Source organism: Artemia sp. Qi Xiang Cuo, chromosome 16, assembly GCF_049724085.1.
Source record: "Artemia sp. Qi Xiang Cuo chromosome 16, ASM4972408v1, whole genome shotgun sequence".
NCBI lineage: Eukaryota > Metazoa > Arthropoda > Branchiopoda > Anostraca > Artemiidae > Artemia > Artemia sp. Qi Xiang Cuo.
This window is the reverse complement of record NC_142809.1, coordinates 19,358,401-19,385,324: the sequence shown is the minus strand read 5'-3', so window position 1 is coordinate 19,385,324 and position 26,924 is coordinate 19,358,401. Positions and strand designations below refer to the sequence as shown.

The following is a 26,924-nucleotide window of genomic DNA, read 5'->3' as shown; positions in this document are numbered from 1 at the left end:
CATAAGAGCCTTATATGCCCCCAGGGCATAACTAACACCACCTGCCTCGGGCCCTTAGGGGGGGGGGTGTCGACACCAGAGTTTTTATTATACGATCTTTGAATAATTTTTAACAAAATAGCTATCTCAAAATTTTGATTGAATGTATTTGGGGAAATGATGGGCGTGGAAGGGGTGTTAGTTGCCTTCCAATCACTTTCGACTATTAAAAAGGACACTAGCCATTTAAATTTCCAATCGAATGAGCCCTTTTTGAAGTTTCTACTACAAAGCTTTCTATAAAAAGCTTATATGTCCCCAGGGCGTAACTTACAACCCTTGCCCTGAGGGCTATGAGGGGAGTATCCTCCTCGAAAACATAATTTCTATCTGGAAATCAACTACGAAGAACAAAATGGCTATCTCAAAATTTTGATTGGATGTGTTTGGAGAAATGGTGGGCATGGAAGGGGTGTTAGTTGCCTTCCAATCACTATTGACCCTTAAAATGGGCACTAGAACTCTCGATTTCTAATCGAATGAGCCCCCTTTGAAGTTTATACAACGACCCCTTCCACATGAAGTGCCTCTGGGAAAAAAATATAAAAAAATAATAAAACATTGGAGCCGTATGGCCTTTACTACAGGCAACGCTATAGCGTTGCCTCTGATTGGTTTTATGTTTTTCAGCAGTGCTATTTTCTTTAATTATACAGTTACTGGAAAATATCTCGAGTCAGTTTATTTGAGCTAATTTTGTAGATATTTCTTGTTCATTAAGTTTCAACTTCATTCTGTACTTCCACAAGTGATTTTTTTTAATCAATATACACAAAGGGTAGGTGGTTAATATATGTAGAAAACACATCAGAGTCAAAACTTTTACCCTGAGGAACACCACTTGTGACTGCAGCAGACAATCAAATTAAAACTCACCATTTTAGGGACTACATCTGGCATTCTTACACTCAGGAGCTCAGACTTTGATCTTGCTTTACTGCTATGACGCAACCTTGACAATGAATTGGCTTCATAGCCCCAAATCAGCACAAAAAAGGTAAAAGCCACCACCAGCTTCATCATTTTGGGCATTGGTTGCCTAAAAAGCAAAAGAATAGCAAGTATGATGACTTTTTATTCATCACAGCTCAGGGCTAAACATACACAGTACACTCATCTTTATGTACCCATCTCCAATTCCCCTTTTTAATAAATTTAGTATTCATATGCAGTTCCTTGGAGAAAACTTTTGGGGATGAAAGTTGAGTAAAATGCCTTTTTTCAACTTGAAAATTTCTACTGAGTAAAGAGAACTTCCTGGAGTAAATGTACAATACAAAGGAATGCCTAAAAGATGTCTCTAAATTATCACCTCTATCATTCCCTACTTAAAAGGCTCTGGTGACAAATCTTAACTGAAAACAATTGTTTGGGTTCAAGTCTGCATTTCAAGAATTTACCATTTTTCAAGGCAATTCTCATGATTTAAACATAAATCTGCACCATATTTTTCTTCTAAAATTAGCACCTATTACCCAATAACATGTCATAACTCACATTTTAACTCTCAGAAACAGTGCCTTTTCTTGGTGCTTATCCTTGCAGGGCATTCTCAGATTTCCAGTCATAAGTCATATATCTGCATAAATCTATAAACTATGTGTCAATTCTTCAATATGGAGCAACTGCGTTTCTAATGTCTGACTTGTTTTAAATATTGGCAGAGTGTCATCTGGTTGATGGGTATTTAAGGGTTGAATAATATGCCTCAAATATAGTCTTATGAAGACCACTTTTGACTTTATATATTTGAATCTGATCTCTCCTATGCTGGCAGTAGGTCAAGGATCTCAGGGCTGCAAGCCTTGCATTGTGAGAGATTTTTTCATACCTAAAACTTCCTTTGTTGTTTATTGCTACATTTTCCCCCTTGACTCTCCTTTGCAATATTGGCCCAAGATGAGAACCTTTATAAAAGGAGAACATTTGATGTACAGTGTTGAAAATACTTTCTCCTTACTTAACTTGAAATGCATATAATCCATTCTAGAAATTTTCATTGTCTGCACAAATAACTCATGTTGACTTCTTTTATGGCATCTCATAAGTGAGATAAAGACCTTTTAATAAGGTCTATTGTGAATATTTAAAAATAATTCTAAAAACCCAAAAAATTATGGCAGTAAAGAGAAAATTTGAAACTTAAGACAAACAAAACTACAGCTTGGCAGATAATACAAGATTTTTTTGCAAAAATAGATCAAATAAACTGAGTCGTGACATTCGAGGAATTATAAAAACTAGTGCTTTCCTGAAAACTGAGTTTTCATTAAGTTTCAGTAAACTCAACTTGGAGTTTTTTTTAGAGAATTATAATTGCAGATCAAAACTTATTGATATAATGGCTGATGAACATCTACTGAGAACATTATAGATAAGTCTTTTATTTTATACAGGCTACTTGGTGACTTTTCTGCTCCTTGGCATTATAAAAAGAACAATCACTAGTAGGTCACCTATGGTGATGACTGAATTATATAAGGCATTGGTCAGGCCCAATTTGGAGTTTGGCATGTCTGTTACTAGTGCCCTCAACAAAGGTGACCAGCAGAAGTTAGATTCAGTTTAGAGATGGGCTACAAAAGCAATTGACAGATGCAAAAATTTAAACTATTCATCCTGTCTGAAGAGAACGAAACTCCTCACTCTTGTCTATAGACGTAAAAGGGGTGATATTATTATGATGCACGAGCTCCTGAATTCTAACTCTCCATTAAATAAGCCATTTCAACTTGACCAATCTGCCAGAACTAGGGGGCACAGTCAGGTTTAGGTTCTTTTTTTTATTTATAAACTAAATACAACTACAATATGGGTATGCCTGGCTGAGAGTCTAGCTCGTATTACCAGGCAACCGATAACAAATAAAAACAACAAAAACGTAATATATAACTGCATTTGTACATAATCACACTCTTTTGTAAATAGATAAAAAAGAAAGAAAAATGTATGACTTACCAAGCATCACCCCAAGCCAGCAGCCAAATGGAGAACAAACTAAAACAAAACACCAAAAATAGTGAAGTGAAGCCGTGGGGAAACCCTACCAATAGAATGTGCCAGCGGGAAGACCATAACTGAATTAAAAAAAAAAAAAAAAAAAAAAAAAAAAAAAATTTAAAATGATCAGAGGGTTAGTAAGAGTTTTTAATTGACCCTGCAGTGTACCAACAGAAAGAAAAATATTAAGATCCGACCCATGCACATTCCAAAGTTTGGTTATGCAGTGCCTGAGTGAGAACCTTGATCTCTCAGTGCACACTCGGGATTTAACATACTTAGAATATCCCCTCGTTCCATAATCGTGCTCACATTGGTTAAAGATTCATAGCGTAGAAAATTTTCGGTAGAATTTTAGCAAAATACTTAACACAAAACATCAATCCATGAAAAGATAATAATAATTCCACTGGTATATATAATAAGGAAAGAATACATACTTTTATTTGGTGATTTTGATGGTATTGGGGAGGGGATGAAAGTTTTCCGGATACGCAGTGCTTTACTTTGCTGCCTTTGAAGTGGTTTTATATGAGTTTTAAATGTATTCAGAAAAATCAGGGGACAATAACTCAGATAAGAATGGACTAGGGCAAAATATACCGATCTCATTGCATGAAAAGATAGAATAAATTTCAAATGCCGCAATATTCCAAAATTCTTTCCCATCTTCATCTGCAATTTAGCAATGTGTTCCTTCCAACTCATATTCTGATCAACTAGCACACCTAAATATCTCATAGTAGATACACGCTCTAAATAAGTAGATTCATCAATGGGTAATCTACTAAGTTCAGGTAATGACTGGTCAGTACGAGAGAAAATCATGAACTTGGTTTCTGACATATTAACAGATAATTTATATGCTCTAAACCAAGTTTCTATCCTCTCGAAAGCTGCCGATATATTCTTCTTAAGCGACATTTCATTGGCACCGCTCACTGTGCAGGTCGTATCTTCAGCGAATAGGACATTTAGCCCGAGATCTTCCAGCGCCCTGTTGATATTGTTTATATAAATAAGAAAGAGTAGAGGTCCAAGTTTGGACCCTTGAGGAACACCGACTTGACCAGTGATAGCAAGTAGTGAAGAGGTAGCATTTCCACCATCCACAAACTGACTGCGCCCAGTTTAATATGAGTCAATCAGAGAATTTGTAGGTCCAGGTATACCATAATTTTCCAGTTTACGAAGCAAAATTGATTGACAAATAGTATCGAACGCTTTTTTTTATATCTATAAATATAGTAGCTGAAATTTCTTTTTCATCCAAAGTGTTGTGTATAAACTGTGTGAGTGTTAGAATCGTATGTTCAGAGCTATGACCCTTCCTAAACCCAAACTGAAGGTCATTAAAACATCCCCTCTTATCAAAAAACTTCACTATGTAGTTGTAAAGACAATGTTCAATTACTTTTGCAAATGAAGATAGGATCGAGATTGGCCTGTAGTTTGTTGGATCTTTCATGTCATCACCCTTATGCAGGGCTAAATATACCAATCTCATTGCATGAAAAGGTAGAATAAATTTCAAATGCCGCATTATTCCAAAATTCCTTCCCAACTTCATCCGCAATTTAGCAATGTGTTCTTTCCAACTCAATTTCTGATCAACTAGCACACCTAAATATCTTATAGTAGATACATGCTCTAAATAAGTATATTCATCAATGGGTAGTCTACTAAGTTCAGGTAAAGACTGGTCAGTACGAGAGAAAATCATGAACTTGGTTTTTGACATATTAACAGATAATTTATTTGCACTAAACCAAGTTTCTATCCTCTCGAAAGCTGCCAATATATTCTTCTTAAGCGACATTTCATCAGCACCGCTCACTGTGCAGGCCGTATCATCAGCGAATATGACATTTAGCCCGAGATCATCCAGCGCCCTGTTGATGTCGTTAACATAAATACGAAAGAGTAGAGGTCCAAGTTTGGACCCTTGAGGAACACCGACTTGACCAGTGATACCAAGTAGTGAAGAGGTAGAATTTCCACCATCCACAAACTGACTGCGCCCAGTTAAATATGAGTCAATCAGAGAATTTTTAGGTCCACGTATACTATAATTTTCCAGTTTACGAAGCAAAATTGATTGACAAATAGTATTGAACGCTTTTTTTTATATCTATAAATATAATATCTGGAATTTCTTTTTTATCCAAAGTGTTGTGTATAAACTGTGCGAGTGTCAGAATCGCATGTTCAGAGCTATGACCCTTCCTAAACCCAAACTGAAGGTCATTAAAACATCCACTCTTATCAAAAAACTTCACTATGTGGTTGTAAAGACAACGTTCAATTACTTTTGCGAATGAAGATAGGATCGAGATTGGCCTGTAGTTTGTTGGATCTTTCACGTCATCACCCTTATGCAGGGCTAAAACATGTGCAGACTTTAAGCAAGCTGGGAAACGTCCACTTGAAAAACATAAGTTGATAACATGAACCCAAAATTCTGTAACATTAGGCATTATCCGTTTTAATAGGCTTGTTGACGAGCCATCCGTACCTTCCGACGACCCATTTTTCCGTTGGTATATAACTTGCAGTAATTCGTCCGCTGACACCAGCGTTAGGAAAAGAGAGCAATCCAATTGAGGCGGCATGTAAGTAGAATATGCTGAATCGGGTAAACTTCGAGTTGGTGCCTCAAGCGATGTTACGCGACCAATATTTGCGAAGTGCTCATTTAGGACACGAACAACATTTCGCTTTCCTTTAACAATTTTCTTGTCTTTTGGTGATAATATCTCGTCGGGAAGGTTTTTCATTTTGTTTTTCCCAAGGCATTCATTAATAATCAACCAAGTCTTTTTTTAGGAACCCTTCAGCCTTTTGAAATTCATGAAGATAGTATGACTGCTTTGCTTGTCGCAGTAACTTTGTCAGACAATTTCTGTATTATTGAAATTTGGCCTGATTTTATGTGTAGGATCTGCCATGAATTTCTTGAAGAGGTTATTTTTGGTATGGATAGAGGACAGAAGAGCAGCTGTAATCCATGGTCTCTTTGGTTTAATATAACGCCTAGCTTGCCGGCTTGATAAAGAACATGCCTTATTAAGTACTATTTCGAACTGGTTGATGAAGTACTTAAGACCTTTGTCCACGTCGTCACATTCTAAGCAGGGAGACCAGTCGACTTGGGACAGTAAACTTTTCAGTTTATCAATCGAAGCAGCGTCCAGTCTTCTTCACCTCAATGAAGAGGGTTTAGGGGAGGGTCCCGTTTGAAGGTCGCACAGGATCATAAAATGGTCAGAAGTATCACCAACTATAACGTTACAACCCAGTGTCTCGAGATTTTTAAACATATTGTCAATTAACGACGCTGGCGACTCCATGATTCTCGTCGGGATCCAGCATGTTAGAAGCAAACCCGCGGACATACAAATCATTAGAAAATCAACGGTAACATTATTTGAAAGCATTGAATTCACATCCCTATGTACTAGGGTGGTCCTTATGTATATATAAAAAAAATATTTTTTGTTTTTCCTGCCTCCCACCATCCTAAACTATTCTTCTATGATATAAAAAAAAGTGTCATTTATTTTTAGGATAACTTCATGTTTGGGGTATGCTCAAGGCACCCGAATTTTGATTATACTCGAATGTTATAGAAATTGGGTGTATATAAAGAAAATCATTGGTTCAGGGCATATATTTATTAGTTAATTGTGTATTTATTGTGAATTCTAACACAAAACAGGTGTTATGTGTTATATAAAGAGATAACTGAAGGGATTCAGGGTAATATATTAATAATCAATTAGGTGTCTGTGCATTTTCTTGCAAATCTAGCAGATATATTCATGTAAAACTAAAGAAGTTTATGTCACTATTTAAAATTAACTTCAACATTTACTTACTGAATCAATCAATGGTTTATTATTACATTTGATTAAATATTCTTGCAGCAGACATCTTTAGTATTGTTTAGTTTTTATTTCTCAGATAAAGATTGATTATAAATACATAGGATACCAAGCTGATAAGACATATCAGGTGAATTACTGAATATATCAATTTATAATAAATTCATATTTGAAATTGACTTGTTATTAATTTGCTCTTATAACAATACTATTTTTGATTCAATGCTGTCTGCTATGTAATTTTCTGACAGATTGGACAATTGTTAAAGTACACATAAAATGTTTTGTTTTACAGTCAGTCATGGCGATTTCCACATCCACACGCAGTAAACAGGAAGTGTACCTGCTTGGTTCAGCTTTGGAAGATCTATATGGTTCAAAATTGCCATCGATTGGTGATGTTCTCAGGCTCTATGCCACAAAGCTGAAAGTAGCCAAGACTAAACATGAGGCAGCAGTATCAGTAATTAAGGACGTTCAAATGTTCTGGGAGAAAGCCAGAATACCCATGCGCCGGAGCTCACCAGGAAGTGTTACAGCTCATCAAAATTGAGGAAGACAAGCAATTCTTGTTGGCCAAGCGGGAAAAAGGAAGGCGAGGGGTTATGGCAGGGGTTGACATGTCACTTACAAAAAAGGAGGAAGTACAGGAAAATAAACAAAAAAGCCAGTTTCACTTGAAGACGAAACAGCAACTTGACACAGCAAATCTGGATCGAACTGTGTTGTTGGAGTCTTCTGATTCGTCTTCTGATTCGTCTTCTAGTAATGATGATGCAGACATGGAAGTATTACAAAGAATCGGCAGTGAAGCCACCGAACAACCATGTACACCAAAACGAAAACGTGGAAGAACTAACATTTTAACTCCTGCACTCCTGTCATCCCTAGACCGCACAAAGACAAGTGACAGGCAAGCAGTTCAGATCATTGCCCCAATAATTCAAGCGAAAGGTCACAATGTTCCGGATTTCAGTAACAACAGATCATCTATAAGACGTTACCGTCAGAAGCATTGTGTCATATTTTCATCTCAGTTGAAGTCTGATTTCAATCCCCAGAAGCCAATGGTTCTTCACTGGGATGGAAAGCTTATGGAAGACACCACTGTAGATGAAAAAGTCGACCGACTGCTAATAATTGTTTTTGGACCTGGAAGAGAACAACTGCTTTGTATCCAAAAGCTGGCTTCAGGTACTGGTAAAGCCATGGCAGATGCAATGATGGACAGTGTCTGACTGGGGCATTGTAGACAGCATCAAGGCTCTCAGCTTTGATACAACATCAAGCAACACCGGCTGAATGAATGGTGCCTGTACTCTGTTTGAACAGCATCTTGGTAGAAGTGTTCTGCATCTTCCATTCAGACACCACATCCATGAATTAATGCTGGAAGAGGCATTCAGCATCACAATGGGACCTTCGAGTGGCCCAGACATCCAGCTGTTCAAACAGTTCAAAGCCTCTTGGCCAAACATTGTATATGCCGATTACAAGCCTGGTGTTGAGGTTCCGGTCATTGCTGCAGCTCTGGTTGATGCTCTGGATGATACGAAGACCTTTCTGACTGATCAGCTGGGTATTTGTAACCAACTTGAAGACTACCGTGAGCTCCTCAAGCTTTCCCTGCTGTTCATTGGTGGCCTTCCAGCTCGTGGTGTGATGTTCAGGAAACCAGGAGCCCTTCATTGTGCTCGTTTCATGGCATGACTGATTTATGCATTGAAAATATACATGTTCAGAGATTCTGGCTTCAAGCTGACAGATTGTGAAATGACTGGTCTGGCCAACCTCTGTGCTTTTGGTGTAGGAAGTTATGTTAAATCTTGGTTCCTTTTTCCTTTGCCTACAGCAGTACCAGCCAATGATTTAATACTTCTGAAGAGTCTCCTCATTTGTGGATCACCAGCAGCAACTGTTGCACTGAAGAAACTGTGTGGGCAGCTGTGGTATCTTAGCGAAGAACTGATAGGATTGGCATTTTTTGACAGGGGTGTTGATGCAACTGAAAAAAGAGCAATGGTCAAAGCACTCTGCCATGAAGGAATGGAAGGCCCACCGAAGCGCATCACTGTGGACAAAACTACAGTCACCAACAAGAATCTACAGGACTTTGTTACACATAATACAAGGAACTTCTTCCATATCCTTTACATTCAAGATAGTTTCTTGTCTACAGATCCTGAGACCTGTGTGGATAAGGAATCCTATTTGAAGGCTGTAACAATCATCAGAGAACTACAAATAGTGGTTGACACAGTCAAAGGTGGAGTTACCCCTATGCAGGACTACAATTAGTTGCTAACATATAATGAAGACAAGATGCAGTTTACTCTGAAAGTAGTTAAAGAGCATTGCAAATGTTTTTCTGATTCTAGCAAGTCAACAGTCCTTCAAGGGCATGCCACAACCTCTGACAGCCCAGGCCCAGCATGACTTTGTAGTGTGTAATTTTTATCAATTACCGAAAGATACGTTTGATATTTGCTATGCCAGTGACATATTTTAACCAGTCATTATGATTGTTTTAACAAACTAATGATTGGATGAGTTTAGTATTGATTGTATCTAATATGCCCTCATTGAATTGTGTTTTGCTGAATAAATTTCCTAAGTGCATCCAAAATTGCATTAAACATTGTCCAAGGAGAAGTATAGCGATTGTATGCTAAACTTCACTTGAATTGAGCATACCCTAAATATTGACCAATTTGGAAAATTTTTTGCCCATGTTGTTAACTTATGGTGTAGACAAAAATGGCAGGGTGGGAGGTTTATAATTCTGAAGTGAAAAAATAAGGACCACCCTACTATGTACATTACTAATATCAATATTAAAAGTCGGAAACAATATCAGAAGAAAGCTGCCACTAGACTACGCAATAATTTCTTCACTTATAGAATAGTGAGTTAGTGGACTTTGCTCACCAAAGAAGTGGTCACTACCCCCAGTACTGCTGCCTTTAAAAGAGCCGTTGATGGAGAATGGTCAACAAAGCCATGTCGAACTGAGTGGGATGCCGTTGAGACGTCCAATCATCACCATCACTAAAAAGCGATTCTACAGGATTTAATCCTGATTTTGCTGGACAATGTGATTTAAGGTAATTTTAAGGTGATAACATACTTTTATGCATCACTATTGCACTTTCAGTAAAGTGCTAGTTTTTAGAATTCTACAAGTATAGGAAAGTATCACAGGTCAGTTTATAAGAGCTTATTGTGTAGGTATATCTTGCATAATCTGTGAAGCAATAATTATGATTGATTTCAAGCATCAAATTTGCTTTCTATTTCTGTAAGAAAATGCTCTATTTTTTTTTTGTCAATATTTGAAAAGGCCATTAAAAGGGGAAATCGAAAGGTATATTTCTTCTTTATTTTTCATCTGTTTTCTTTCTTGTACCAAAATTTACCAATTTAGCAAAGTTATGAGGCTGAAAACGCTTTCTTTGGGCCTTATTTATGCTGCAGAACAAAGTTATTTTAGAAAGTTTCATAATTACACCACAAAGCTTATCCAAGTTCAGCAAAGGTCAATGCCCTTTGGAGGAAAAGGGGTAGAGGTGGATAATTCAAAAGACAATGCTAAGGCATAATTTAGGATTTGGACCATTCCTTGAAGTTTCATTCATCTAGCTCAACTACTATCTAAGATAACAAAACCCTTCATCTAGAACTACAGGCAAATTTAAAGATCTTTTCAAAATAAATAATCCATGACAGAGGAATTGCATCAGACACCTCCTCTCTTAATTGAGCCAGATAAGCCCTAGCTAATGTAGTTCAATGATTTTGTGAGTTTGCACTGTTTTTTTTCAGCAACAATTAGTCCATAATATCAAATAAAGGAGACCAGGGCAATAAGGACACTTGGGTGATGTGAACATCCAATTCCCATGCATTCCAGGCAAGGCTGTATCCAGGGGGAGTTAGGGGGTTTGAACCCCCCCCTGAAATGTTTGTCTGACTAGTGAAAACGTAACAAAAATGGATATGAACAAATTTTGTATGCATTTTTTAGCTTTTTTGTGTACCCCCCTCCCCCCACCTAAAAATTCTTGAGCAAAACACCCCTTGAAAGAAAATCCTGGATACAGCCCTCACTCCAGGTGACTCCGGGTTGTTTTTTCTTAAAAGAACGCTTACTACCTGATCACATGGATCTTCTTGAAGCTATACAAGGTGATTGTGAGATCAGTTCTTGACTTTGGAACCTGTCTTGCTGGTCCTTTTTACAAATGTATTGTATTTGTATTTGATATGTATTTGATTGAAGGTGTACAAAGGAGGGTACAAAGGGGTGTCTTCAACATAAGATGAGGTTCTTAAAAGGAGACTTGGCAAAGAATGGGAAAGCAAACCTTCAAGATACAACTCAAGCTGCTCATCATCTGGGTCTCACAAATAGTAATTAATACGTATGTATATATAAAAGAGTTGAGCTAGGATACTGATGCTTCTTGTCATGCCAATGTCAATCAGAAATTGACATTGTGCAGTGGTGTCTACTCTAAACTAGAGAAGAATGGTACCCTTGATCATACCTATCTATTGTCACTGTTACCAAGTGGGATTAAATTGCATCCATCCCAGTGCACTCTTAGTTGGAAGGTGTATCACTAGGCTGTAAACACAGTCATAACCCTAATTTTTTTTATTTTGTGTAAAGTGTTTTAGCTGCCATCTCAACAACAGAGCCAAACAGATCCAACAATGAACCTTATTCCCCTCCAAAGTGCAAATTTAGGTAATTTCTGATTTTATCAACATAGGATATAATGGACATCAGTGTCCAAGTTAGCCCTATCAAGTGACCATTTAACCTAATTATGACCACTTAACCCCAGCCATTACCCTTTCTGTGAATCAGACTAGCTGTAATTTAGTAGGCCCAAGTGCAATGAAGTAGTATTATCAAAGGGATTAGTCGAATGCTAATAACGTTTTATATATTACTATTCTAGCTGGACTCCTTACTAATGTCCGAGTCCCATTCTACCTGCTACGTAGTGGTGCGTTCTCATCTCTAGCTTTTTGGATTTGAATGTCGATTATCACCATATTGTTGAAGGCTTAAAACGTGCTGAAGACGTTGCTGTGCCGCTAATCCAAGTGCATTCTAATACCCGTATTTTTATCTGGAAGGAAGATCCTGAATTAAAAGCTGTCAAGAACTGTGCTAAATTGTGGCTGAAGATGTGGATTGCCTGTGGCCAACCAAAGAGAGGACAAGTATTTGATTTAAAAAAAAGGTCTAAGCCCAATTTTAAATGGTATTTATGCAGTGTTTGCTATAGCAGCTCTCAGTTTCCTAAAGATGCAGCTCAATGGAGGCATGTTATCAATTCAACCAAGATGAATTGGTCTGCTGAAAGTGCCAAATGCCAATATTTCAGGTGATGCTTGGCTGAATCATTATAAAGGGATTTTTGATGTAATTAATTATAATGTGCATTGCTTTTTCACAGATCTTTGCTCTAAACCTTTGCCCACAAATCTCCAACAAAAACATGTTATTCCTGTTTCCCTTGCAACTGTTCTAAATGATGTAAAGCAACTTAAATAAAAAAGCATGAACTCTGATGGTTTTTGTGTGAATCAGTTGAACTTAGAGTCTGTTACTTTGATTTCACATTTACAATTATTTTTCCAGATGTGTTTATCATCTTCCCTTGTTCCATGTTCATTTTTATGCAGAACTGTCACTTCTATTTTGAAATGCAGAAGAGACCCCTTGAATTGCAATTCTTAGAGACCAATTACAGTTGCCTGCAATCTAAGCAAGGTATTTTAATATATTCTTCTGCCACATATCAGTACAAACTGTGAGCTTGATGTGAATCAGTTTGGATTGAAATCATATTTCGGCTGTCAACACTCTCATCATGCACAAGCTACTCTATTACAGGATGCTCATACCAACAGTCATGAACTTTACATTTGTATACTTGACTTAGCTAAGGCATTTGATTCTGTTTGCTGCACCCAGCTTTGGCATTCTCTTGCTGTATCAGGAGTTAATTTGTCAATTATTTTATTGCTACGTTTTTGGTATGATGATTCTTATGTTAGATTGAAGATGAAGTCACGTCTTTTTGGAAATATTCCTGTTAGGTCAGGCATTAACCAAGGTGGAGTTTTATCACCATATTTATTCAAGATGTGCATTAATCATGTGTTGAATAATATCAAATCTACCTGTTTCTAGGCAACACTAATATCTCCTACATTGCTTATGCAGATAATATATTGTTGATTAGCAGAACAAGATCACTCAATCTTGTTTCTCATCTTTTTCTAATATTTGATTAACCTTGAATGTTGATAAATGTGAGTATCTGGCATTCAATGTAAAATCCCCAGCTATGGTTTTTGCACTGCCATGTGGATCTTCTTCAATTCGATGTGCAGTGGCTTGGTATCCATATTTGCAGTACACTCTCTGGGCTCCATGCAAAAGTTCTTGTTGACATTAAACAAAAGCTTCAGATAGGCTATGGGAAAATTGTTACTAATTGCAGTTGTTACTCACATTGAGCACTCACCTGCCTTTATAGTACATTTTGTGACCACTCTGTTTTATTTATATCTGTTATGTATCCACTGCTCCAGAAGAAGCAACTAAAAACAATTTGAATGATGTACTTTTGGTACCTGAAGTACCTACTTTATTTGCCTTGTTCTTACTGTAATCATGCCATTGTTAGTAAATACAATGTTAAAGATATTTCTGGGTCATTCAAAAGATAAAATACTGTTTTAGCTGATAATACTATTTTTTCTCAGGGTTGTTTCCACCTGTTAATTAGATTGTTTTGCTGTAGATGATTGTGCATTATATTTGTGTATATTGAAGTTTCTTTATGTTCCTTTTTTATAAGTACTCCGCTTGTGTTTTGTTGTTTTGTAGTGGGTTAAAAATAAACTATTATTATTATTATACCCCAGCATTCCAGGTGCATGTATACTTTTGTTGCCTTTTGTAGATTGCTCACTATGGGAGTCAAGTAACAGATACAAGTGTGTTATGCATGCTCAAATAAAGCCAACCTAATGAAGTTAATGCTAGTATGGTTGGATGTGGGAAAATGGATCCTGCTAAAAAGTTATTTGCAACCCTGTGAAAAGGGGCCCACAATGCCCAAGTCTCTCCACGGGCAATTACCAAAAAAAGATTCATCAGATCAGATGTTATATTCCTTTAGCCAAACTTTACAACCATAAATTTACTAAACTTTACCCATGACTGTCATGGTAACAAATATTGGTAATCTGTATTGAGATTCCTATTCCTGAAGGAAACAATTTAATAAAAAAATAGGAATACCATTTGTCTCCCTGTTCAATATTCTACTTCAGAATGGGAATATAGGAACAAAATTATTATAGTATCATATAGGACTAGGGAAAGATTGCTGAATGGGAAATAAAATGGTATAACTAATTTTTGTAACCGCAGCAATACTTAGTTCAGAAAAAGAATCTTACACCTAGATAACAGATAAGGTGAATCAGGGAAGTCAAACAGTAGGGTAAATCTGATAAAAATCCCCAGTTCTTAATGGTTGATCATACCAACAGAAGGCCTTTATCTTTTCTTCCTTGTTGGTAGCCATAAGCAAGAATATCCTTAACTTCCAGCAGAGTTAGCAGGCCTTCCTGTCAGACAGGGTAGAAGACCTCTTTTCAGAAAGTACCCCTTATCTTTAACATTCTCGAAAAAACAGAGACGGGTTTTCGGACCACCCCTATTTTACAACTGCATGATGCAATACAAGTGAGTAACAAGATCCCGCCTTTTATCCGCCTTCTTGGCAAAAGACGTCATGAAAGAAACTGGGTACAAAAATAGCCTAGGCTATTCAAGCTAATTGGAAATAAAAACAAAAATATGGGTAAGTGGCAATGCAAATAATGTTCAAGGCGAGTTACAACCTGACATTACAGAAACAAAGTTAAGCATGTATCTGTTTTTGTTTAGATTTATAAGTTTGACAGTGTTTTCAAAGAAACAAACAATTGTATACAAAAAGGAATTTTCTTCTAATGAGCTAAATACAGAATTACAGTACTTTTGCGCCAAAAAGCCAGTATAATAACATGGAACAACACAGACAAATTTTACTAGTCTCCCTCCAACCCAAAGTGATCTTTCCCTAGGTACGGGTTTTTAAGGGGGGCTTGCATGTAAGTCACTTTTTGTAGCCTATGCTATATTTTAATCCAGATGCCATCCCCCCCCCAAAAAAAAAAAAAAAAAAAACAAGGTAGGCTACTTGCTAAAAAAAAAGGTAGCAAAATTTTCTCATACAATCAAATAGTCCAAAAAAATTAATTTCAATTTTCCATCTGTGATGGGCCATTGACTGCCTTACAGATATATTCTGCATAAGAGGGATTGGGCTGCTCCATCCTAAATCTTTTAATGTTTATGCTAATATTTTAGAACTGTAAAAAGGCCTTCATTTTGCAACTTAGGCTAATGGCACTTGTGTTTCAGGAGTTATTCTTAAAGTTTTGGGGCTAAAGTCAAACTTATGTGTAAAAAGCAATGTATTGAGAAAAGGGTGGTATATTAAGGAAAGGCTGGTTCCTCCTCATATAAAGAATAATTTTTGGTTGATTTAAGTTTAATACTGCTCTTTGCATTCAGTTGTAAAACTAGTTGTTTTTATTCAATTTCGAATTGTTTTTCAAATATTGCCAAGAAATGTGCTTCCACTCTGCACAAAATTTCCCTCTAGAGCCATTCAAAATTTCTCAACAGAAAAATAAAGATAAATACCTCTGCACCCAAAAAATTCCCCCATTTAATTTTTCCCTTGGTGAAAATTTTTTACAGAAAATTTTCCTTATTTCCATTTGAAAAAAGCCTTACTTTTTATTGAATTTTGATGCTTTCTTCAATCTTACAAAAAAAAAACTCCAAGGGAAAATTTATCCAAATTTCCCCTTCCTCTGTGATGGAATGGAAAATTGCTCCAATGAGAACATCTACCTTGGAAATTCTTGCCCTTACAGAAATTCCCCAAAGAAGACATTAAAAGAAATTTTCTTGGAGAAAAGCATGGAAAGTTAAGTTTTAATCTATAGAATTAAATTAAAAAAAAACAACTTTTTTAAACTGAAAGTAAGGAGCAACATTATAACTTAAAATGAACAGAAATTATTTGGTATATGAAAGGGGCTGTTGCCTCCTTAATGCCTCTCTCTTTACACTAAATTTCGACTCTTTGTAGCAACTCTACTTTTTAAAACAATAAAAACTTTAGCATAAGGAGCAAGATACTGAGGAGGGGACAACCCCTTTCATATCTGGAATGATTTCTACTTGTTTTAAATTTTAATGTTGCTCCTTACTTTCAGTTAAAAAACCTTTTTTGGCATATTTATTCTGTATATGAAGCATTGCCTCTTCCTCAATACATTGCTCTTTATGCTAAAGCTGTTAGCAGTTTTAAAAAAGCTTCCTATTCTAATTAAATGGCCCTTGTGTTTCAGTTTTAAACAGTCAAACTTTAGTGTAAAGGGCAAGGTATTGAGGAGGGCCACCCTCTCATATATGGAATAATGTCCATTTGTTTTTCAAATAATGCCAGTAAATCTGGCTCACCCTCTATGAAATAAAACCCCTCCTGCTCATGGGAAACTCCTCCATGGGAATTTTATCCAACATGAAGTGCACCCGCCCCCCCCCTGTCAAATTCTCTCCAGACAGTTTCATCTTCACTGAGAATCCCCCATCTCTGTAAAATTGCATGTGGATGATTCAGCCTAAAAGATTCTTCTTTGCATTCTTTCATTTGAATAAGGCTTTAACCACAAATCGGTTTCTTGATCACTCCAGAAATGCCCCCTTCCATGGAAATTATTTCCCAGAAATCAAAACACATGGAAAAAAGCCTCTGGATAATTCCCCTCAAACATCTCTACATGAAAAATTTGGCAAAAAGATTGTCAGACAATTAAAAAGAATTTTGTATAGTAATTCTGTCAAATCCCCCAGTGTAAAATTTCCCCTGGAATATTCACATTCCAGAAATTTCGCTCCTCACAAAAATCTACCCCAAGCACAACCCCCCCCCCAAAAAAGTGTTTAATTCCCAATAACAAATGCTACACATAAACAATGGGCAAATTTCACAGGCCTCTCCCCACAGACTGTAGGGGGTCGTTTTACCTAAAGACATAATTATTAGATCTTTCAACTATACTAAACAAAATGGCTATCTAAAAAGTTTGATCATATAATTTTGGGGGAAAAATGAGTGTTGGAGAGGATGCAGTTGCTCTCCAATTTTTTTGGTCACTTAAAAAGGGCACTAGCACTTTTAATATCCATTCAAATGAGCCCTCTCCCAATATTCTAGGACCACTGGGTTGATTTAATCACCCCTGGGACAAAACAACAACAAATAAACACACCTCAGTGATCTTTCTTCTGGCAAAAAATACAAAATTCCACATTTTTGCAGAGAGGAGCTTGAAACCTCTATAGTAGGGTTCTCAGATATGCTGAATCTGATGGTGTGATTTCATTAAGATTTCAATAAGATAAGACTTTTCAGGGACTTCCACCTATTTATGAAAATCAGGCAAATTTTCTTAGGCTCGTAACCTTTGATGGGTAAGACTAAACTTATTAAAACTTATATATTTGGAATCAGCATAAAAATCCAATTCTTTTGATATATCTATTGGTATCAAAATTCTGTTTTTTAGAGTTTCGGCTAGTATTGAGCTGGGTAGCTCCTTACTAACACTTCATTGCAACAAACTGTTTCATAAGACTGGTTGTATAGGCCATATCTAAATTATATACATTTGCCACCAGTAAAATGTTATGTTGGATCTCCAAATTTTTCTTTAATGTTATTGGTAATTTTAGGATTAATATAAAAAAGATATTAATGATAGCAAGACTGTAGCCAGGAAGCAGGATTAGGGGATTGAACCCCGCCCCTCCACCCCCCCCCCCGAAAAAAAATATTTCTTTGACACAGAAAGATGTATTAAAGATGCATAAACACACATTTTGATATGTTTTTTTTGCAACCTCCCCCCCCCCAAACAGAATCCTGGATACAGCCTTGAATGGAGTAAAACTAAAATAAACAAATTCAAGGTTTTCTCTTTTTTATTAACACATGGACACATGTTTGTAGACTATAAGCCAATTAGACAAGGCCCTCGCACTGAAAATTAAAATAATGAGTTGATCATAAACTTTTCAATTGTAATTTGACACCAATGACAGTTTATGGTGTTAAGTAGACAAGTTTAATGGAAGATCAGGAGATAGAACTCATCAGATAAGAACCAAGATTTTGGTTCTTACCTGATTACTGTAGCATTGAAGTGTGTATCTACAGATTCAAATTAGATCTGCAGTTTAATGAATTTTCTTTTTCTTCATGAATTAATTATATATGTTGTGATTTCGAAGCAGAAGCTTTATTTATATATATATATATATATATATATATATATATATATATATATATATATATATATATATATATATATATATATATATATATGCACCCCCCCCCTCAAAACAAAATCCTGCATCATCCCCTGGTAGAGTCTTTGTAAGACAGCAGAATGTGTTTGTGGATGGGGTAGATTAAGGTAATTTTGGATTTGGGTGGAATGTTGGGTAAATGTAATAGAGTACTTGGTAGGGGTTAGCAAGTACAAGAGGTATATAAACAATTATATTCTATTTTAGTTAGTCTGTCTTTTTAGTTAGTTGTAGTTAAAAGTCTGGGTGCCAGATGAGAGCATCTGCCTTTCTTGGTTGGCATTCTAGAGTAAAAGAGGCATGGAGAGAGGAGGTATGTTTTAAAGCTGTGCTATCTAAGGAGGGTATTACCTGGGTAATTTCTTGTTCAGGTAATTTAATCCCAGTTGTGGGATAAATAAGATATTTGAGAAGGGTTAGAATGAAGACAGGTACTTAGAGTAGCCCACTGTGTAGAGATTGGGAGGAAAATTGGTTGCATTTGTGGTAAGCACTCCCCCCCAAAAAAAAATGTTTTTATCTATGTACATGGAAGCTTGTAAAAGATTGATGCATCCTGATTGGGATATTGAAAGGGGAAAACATGTCATTCCTTTGATTTACACCATAAGTATTGAGCATTGCCTCTCCCCAACTCAAAAATTTTTATCAGGGTGATTTGAAAAAGGGTCTAAAATCTCTGGAACATATAGCCCTGGAATAGTTGTAGTAAGATTTGTTTAAGGTGTAAATTATGATTTAAATTTTTTTAAGGCAAGGGAAGGGGGGCAGGTAATTTGTCTTGGGGTTAAATAGTACACTGGTATTGAAGTGCATTATTTAGTATAAGATAATGCATTTCCATTTTTGATAATGAAAGAACAAGAAGATTATCAAATTTAATCTTTCAGCAAATTTTTCTAAAATTTATCATAGAATTTGTTCTGGAACAAATGGACTAAATTTCCTTGCATTCTCCTACCAGTTTCCTAATTCAAGTGGTTCAGTTCCCTTGTCCCCTCTTTGCAGGTATTGTAATAAAAAAAATGAAACAATTGGCCACTGCCTATTTGAATGTAATATGCTGACGTCTGCACAGCATACCTTGCATTGTTGCATTGTAAGCACTGTAAAGTGCTTCAAACACCACAAAATCTCACTATCAGCCAAGAGCCTAGCTGACTATACATGCACACAGAGCCCAGAAATCGATATCTATCATCTTATATTTGAAATCCTTGAGTCAAAAGATCTACTGAAAGATATCTCATAAATAAGAAGCAACCAAGCCACTAGCTCAGTAGCCCACAGAGTGAAGCAAAAGGAAAAGGGCTAAATAGTATCAACTGAAAAGCTTGCTTGTTGAAATAGAAGAAGAAATTTTCTTTAACATGGATAAATATGCTGATGGGGATTAACCCCTAAAATAAGCAAGATAAATGGCAGATGTTCTATATTATTTTAATCTTGCTGGCCTTGATGCCCCTCTTATAATTTTTTATTTTAGAGTTATCTTTTTTCTATTTTATTAGTTTCATTATCCTTATCTATCTTTTCATATTTTATCTGGTTAAATTTCTATATATGGAGGTATGTAATAGGGTATAATGTACAAGTGTATTATTTATTATAATTGTGTTGTATAGGTATTTTAATTGTTGTATGACTAAGCACAGTTGCATCATTTTGGTTCTTGTTCTTCAATGAAGGCAGTTCCAGCAAGTGAATTATCCCCTACCAATAGCAAGATAAGTGATGCATGATCAGGTTCTGTGAATATTGACCAAAGTGACACCCAAGCAAGCTAATGATTACAGAAGTCACAGAACAATTGAGTGATACAAACACATATGGGTAAATATCTACCAAATCATATTATTGAGTTAGGAATAAAGTGAATACACCATTTGATGCCTTTTTTATGCTGATTACAAATATAATAACCATTTCTATCAGAAATGAATTTCAGCCCCCCCCCCTATATATACCTAACCTAACCCTGAATTTGCATATATATAGGGGGGGGGGCTGAAATTCATTTCCAATAGAAATGCTTATTATATTCGTAAATATTCGCCAGGACCACAGAATACGAAGGTGTGTAACTTGTAGAAATTACATCCTTTGTGTTGACCTTGGCGTCCTTGAGAGTGGATCAAGTGAAATCTTAGAACAGTTTTTTTGGAAAAATAAATAGGACATAGACTATTTTATATACTTGCTGATCAGTTTTGACTATTCTTTTCATCGAATCCTGTGCAATTATCGAATTTAAGCTCGCGATAAAAGTGCCTACGTGACCGCCCGCCCACGTGCCTTTTTAAATTTTAACCCGGGCGCCAAGTTTTGATCGCTTGGCGTTGTACTGTGGTTTTGTTCTCAGCCGAGTTCTCAGCGAAGAAATAGAAGAAAATGCCGCCGAAAGTGTCAACAAACAAGAGAACCCGGGTAAGCCCAAAGAAAAATGAAGATGAGTGTGGTAGCTGTAGACGCGAACTTGATGAACAGTCCCAAGCTTTGTCTTGTGATGGTTGTGATAAGTGGCTGTGCATAGATTGCGTTGGAATCTCAAAATCAGAATACCAACTATTTTGCAAAATGACTGACAGCCTCACCTGTGAGTGGTTCTGTCCTGTGTGTAGGGTTACTGGGAATAGCAGCCTTGGCTCAAATGCTACACAAAAGCTTATCGAAGCTACCGTTTCAAAAGCTGTGACCTCTTCTCTGGATCAGTTTCTGCAAGATCTTAAACAAGAACTGGGGAACATTAACAGCAAAATCTCTAACTTGGAAAGTGAGATCGCAGGCAAGTGCACCCTAGCAGAAGTTGAATCCAAATTAGAAGATATAGTTACTAGCAGGCTGAACCGGTGTCAGAGCGATACTACCAAGAACTTTGAAAGTTATGTTAGACGGATCATCCGTGAGGACAGAGAGAGACAGAAAAGGCAGCTCAACATCGTAGTTTACGGAGTTCCTGAATCATGTGAAGAGGCAGCTGATATTCTGATGTTTATTCAGGATCATCTTGCCCAGTCATACAATCTGCACTCTGTCAAAATCTTGAAGCCGCAGCGGCTCGGGAACAATCCACCGAAACCAGGTGACCGACCTAGACCTGTCCTCTTCCTCACTGATAACTCCAAGATAAAAAAGGAGATTGTGACTAAGTCGAGGGAGCTGAAGGGTGCTGTGCAGTTTCACTTTGACCGCACAAAGGCGGAAAGGGAGAAACGAAAACAAATCCAAACTTCAAAAAACGGGGCAGCGACGGAGCACTAAAGTGCCCACTGCCTGCTGAGGATAGCCCATATGTAAATAGTTTCCACAGTTGTAGTAGTGTTGATGATAGTGATTCATTTAAGAGTGGCAATAATAGTTGTGCTTTCCATTCATGCTCGAGCCCTAGCTCATCATACATTAGTTTCAAGAGTTTGCAAAAAGTGATTCATTATAGTAACACTCCACAGACTAGTCAAAATAAATTATTGAAGCTTTTTTACACGAACATTGATACAGTGACAAATAAGCTTCCTGAACTAAAACTTACAACTACTGCTGAAGAATACGATGTGTTGTGTATCTGCGAGCTGACCCCCAAGAACTCTACTACCCCACTGGAAGATGATCATATCATGATCCCCGGATATCGCCTGTTCTCGAATCTCTCAACTCACCCCAGAAGAGGCGTTGCTGTTTATGTGAAGGATGTATTACAGGTCAGAGATTTGACTTTGAATCATGATTATTCCCCAGGGGTTGAGAGTGTTTTTGTTAATATTGTTATTGGGGGGAAGCCACTTCTAATAGGATGCGTTTATAGAAGCCCAAGCAGCCCAGATGCCGCTGCCTCGTATGGGGCTCTTACTCAATTAGCTGATCATGCATCTAAGCACTGTAACCAAGATTTTATTTTAATTGGAGATCTAAATATGCCTGATATTTTGTGGGTGGATGGAGCAGGTTACCATCAAAGTTCAACTGCAACTAACCCGTTTGTGGAATATTTAGGCAACAATAATCTGTACCAATTAATTGATCAGCCAACCCGTTACAAAAACAACCAGATACCATCTCTACTAGACTTGACAATCACTAACAACCCAGGACTGCTAGTGAATACTGATTACCTGCCCCCCCTTGGCGCTAGCGATCACCTCTGTATTTCCCATGACTTGCTAATAAGTCAACCACCAAACAACTGCACCAAACGAACGTATACCGACTACAGCAGGATCAGGGAAATACTACAGGCGGTTGCATGGGATCAAGTGACTAACAGTGATGATATAGAGCAAGCCTGGCTAAATTTCAAGAACGCCGTCCTCCATGTTGAGCAGCTTTGTACTTCAACGTCTTTTGTCAAGGCACCTAGAACACTGCCTCACATAGATCGACCCATTAAAAGAGCCATGAACAGGAAGAAAAAGGCACTTTCGAAGTACAAGAAGTGTGTATGCACACGACACTGGGAGCATTATGCCAGAGCCAGGAATAAGTTGAGACATCTAACTAGGCATTTTATGGCAGAATATGAGGAGAAGATAGCCTTTAGTATAAAGGAAAACCCTAAACGATTTTGGAGGTATGTGTCCAAGAAAGATAAGAACAGGCGATCAATACCATTCTTATTCAACGCTGAAGGGAAAAAGTTGGAAGACCCAGAAGCTATAGCAAACTTGCTTAACACTACCTTCACTTCGAACTTCTCCTCAGACTCATCAGCTGAACCCTCATGTCCTGACCCCAGACATATCAAACATCTTATGCCGAAACTCATCATCACGACTGAAGAGGTTAAGAAAAGACTATCAAAGCTGGACCCTAACAAAGCCAAAGGACCAGACGGCATCCATCCCAGGCTGCTCAAAGAAATCTCTGATATAGTCACCGAACCGCTCTGCTCCTTGTATAATCTGTCTTTGAAGACAAAGAAACTACCACCTGATTGGCGTACAGCAACAATAACTCCAATATTTAAGAAAGGTTCCAGAAGCCAGCCAGAGAACTACCGGCCCATAAGCCTTACCTCAGTCGTTGCTAAGCTGATTGAAGGAATTGTCAATGATGCCGTTATAGCTCATATGACAAGGAATGGTCTCCTTTACAGCGGCCAACATGGCTTTAGAAAAGGAATGTCCATTGAAACGAACCTGATCCAAGCTTATGAATCAATCACTGAGGTTATCGAATCGGGATCCCCTGTAGACGTGTTCCTACTGGACCAGGCAAAAGCCTTCGATAAAATGTCCCACCGGTACCTGATGATTAAACTGTCAGCATATCACATTGATGTAGACGTAGCCCAGTGGATCCATAGCTTTCTGTCTGATAGAATCCAGATTGCTGCAGTCTACGACCACAACGGAAACCTCGTGTACTCGGCACCAGTAAATGTCAGAAGTGGTGTGCCACAGGGAACTAAGTTGGGCCCGACTTTATTCAACCTCTACATTAATGATGCTCCTGAGGTTGTCCAGAATCTGCTGGAACTATATGCAGACGATTCCAAACTCTTTGGACCTGCCGCTTCTGACGAAGACTGCAATGCCCTGCAACAAGACTTAACAAACCTCTGCCAATGGGCCTCAACTTGGACACTAGAGTTTAACCCAAGCAAATGTAAAGTTTTACATCTTGGACTGAACAACCCTTGCCATAGCTACCATATGTTGGACTCTACTGGTGCTATAACACCCATCCAAAGCGCAGAGGAAGAACGTGATCTCGGGGTAATCATAGATAATAAGCTGAAGTTCCATAGTCACTGCCGAACTCAAGCCGCAAAGGCAAACAAGATCCTAGGCCTAATCAAGCGATCAGTGACTAGTCGCCACCCCAGGGTCATTAAGAAGCTTTACACAGCCCTTGTCCGCCCTCATCTTGAGTTTGGGATGGCAGTTGCAAACCCCCACTTTAAATGCAATGCAGAGTTGCTTGAAAAAGTCCAGAGAAGAGCTACTAGGCTCCCATTTGCCAACCAACAAATCCCATTTGAGCAACGCCTAGAAAAGCTTGATTTGCAAACTCTGACCTACCGTAGAAAAAGGGGGACGTAATTTTGGCATATAAGTTGATGAACAGCAGTGTTATCAAGCCCATTCTCGAACAGGACCAGTCTAGCAGAGCGCGAGGTAACCCCATAAAACTCCGCCAAAGATTCAGCAGAAAGCGTGAGAAATACAACTTCTTCACCAATCGCGTTGTTCCGTTGTGGAATTCACTGAGCGATTCAACTGTTTCCGCAGCTTCAGTTAACAGCTTCAAGACTGGCGTTGACCATGACTGGAGGAACAAGCCATGGAGGACGCAGTGGGATGAGCCTGCATCCACCACTAGGGTCTATTAGTGTGTGATATTCAACTGTCCTGTATACGTGTAGGATGTGATGATCCATTAATGAATTGTGCAACGAACTCCTGTCAATACTACCTGGCGACATCTACAGGTTCCTGCAACCTTAGTCGCTAGAAGATGCGATTTAAGGTAATAATCAGCATAAAAAAAGGCATCAAATGGTGTATTCACTTTAGTCCTAACTCAATAATATGATTTGGTAGATATTTACCCACATATGACCTATTGGTCAAATGTGTCAAACCCCAAACAACGACAACAATATGGATAAGATAGGCTGTGTTTGTTTCAAAATGTCTTCATCATTTAATGTACATTATGATTTCAAAAAGATAGGTATTGAAATTATTAATATTCAATAGAACACTGCTGTCTAAATAAGAAAACCTGCAAAAAATCTTTAAATGCCCAAATCAGGGCTTTTTAAGCTTTTGTTCTCTACAATGCTGTAGATTAGGCCAAACTTTCCAATTTGAAGAACCCTTGAACCTGGAAAAAGGTTGGACCTGAAAAAATATGAGCATGTAGCAAAATTTTTGAAGAGCATTAATTAGGTTTCAAATCAAAAATCCCAGTTCTCCTTCATTTTCAAATGTCTATTTAAACCACCATCAACAAACACAGATCTGTTCATTTTCACCCTGTAAGCTCATGCAAGAAATGTTATTTGATATATACAATTCTTCTGAATTCCTCTTTGGTAACCAAATGTGAAGGTTTTAGTTTTACATAATTTCACTCAATTGGATAGCCTACTGTTTTTTTACCCTATCATAAAGTAAGAATTTTAGTTTATAGCCTTGTCTAAACCCATATCCAAGGACTATATATGGGACCACAAGGGGGAGTGTTGCATTTGTAAGTGAAACAATTTTTATATTAAAAATAAAATAAAAAAGGAATCAAATAGGCCTAGACTAGCCTAGTATGTTCACCTTGTCTCTACCTCCAATATGGAATATGGTATGTATTTACCTCACACTCTAGTATTGCCATCCATTTGTTTAGCTGTCAGCAAGAAATACAATTTTTTAGCCAAGCCTATTACAAAGAATAGCCTGTAGGCCAAATTCTGGTTTCCAAGGCTACAACTTGAGAAACATAATACCATAAGAAGTAGACTGATTACTATATAAATTTAACGTTAAGGGTATGGTACCTTTAACTGAAATACTGTTAATCAGACCGTAATATTCCAGTTTATTTTATCTGTTTTAGTTCATGACAATCTTCGTCTTGTTATGAAAATGGTCAACGTCAATGAAGATACAGAGCATATCATCTCAACAGAGACATCTAGAAATGTATGGAGCAAAAGGATTAAAAACTGACCAACGGCCTTTAGGTTTTTTCTAGAAAACAAATTATTGCTAAACAATGTTGACCAACAATTGTGAGAACACATTTGTTTATCAACGATTTTGGTTCAACAATAATTGTTGCAAGAAAACAAATTTTTTATTATTGTTGGAAATAAACGTCAATATTTTCAAAATCAATTGTACATTGTTTAACTATCAAATAGTTCGTGGTAACGAACTGTAAGGAAGGAGCAATGCGGCCCAATAGTAACCAAACTCTACAAAATATAGTCTTGATAACAATAGATACATCAAAAGAATCAAGTTTTGATGCTTATTCTAACTATATAAAATTCATCAATTTTTATGTCACTCATCAAAAGTTACGAACCCGAGAAAACTTGCCCAATTTTTCAAATAGGGGGGAAACACCCCCCAAAATTCATGTGATAAACAAAAATGTGGAATCTTGAATTTTTTGCAAGAAGGAGAATATTTATTGTTTGTTTTTTTTTTTTTTTTTTTTTTTTTCCGGGGTGATTGTATCAAACCACTGATCCGTGATGATCGGGATAGGGCTCATTTGATCGGAAATAAAAAGTTCTAGTGCCCTTTCTAAGTGAAAAAAAATTGGAGCGCAGCTAGCCCCCTCCTACGTCCCTTTTTCCCAAAGTCACCCGAACAAGTCAACAATAGATATAAGAATCTTTAGTGAAAATTAATATTTTTTTCTAAAATTGTAAGAACAAAAAAATTTTTCCTCGTGATATCAATCCCTAAAATTTCCAGCTTAAATTTCACCAACAAGTCTGAGAAGCAAGATTTCAATTGTGGGTA

General features: G+C 37.2%; 1 protein-coding gene across 5 annotated transcripts in view; it reads right to left on the bottom strand.

Annotated features, from left to right (window-relative positions):
• LOC148942657 (peptidyl-glycine alpha-amidating monooxygenase B-like) overlaps positions 1 to 26,015 on the bottom strand; it is a 119,755-nt gene extending 93,740 nt beyond the window's left edge. The window contains exons 1-3 of one of the 5 annotated variants that reach the window (XM_089102603.1): positions 25,946 to 26,004; positions 2,998 to 3,036; positions 916 to 1,078 (exon numbers count right to left, since the gene is read on the bottom strand). In XM_089102603.1, the coding sequence (XP_088958729.1) occupies positions 916 to 1,071 (156 nt within the window). In that variant the 5' untranslated portion in view covers positions 1,072 to 1,078; positions 2,998 to 3,036; positions 25,946 to 26,004. Of the gene's footprint in view, positions 1 to 915; positions 1,079 to 2,997; positions 3,037 to 11,925; positions 12,065 to 25,761; positions 25,908 to 25,945 lie in introns of those variants that run through there. The other 4 variants (XM_089102602.1, XM_089102605.1, XM_089102604.1 and 1 more) reach the window with 4 other exon arrangements.
• Positions 26,016 to 26,924: the final 909 nt, after the last annotated feature.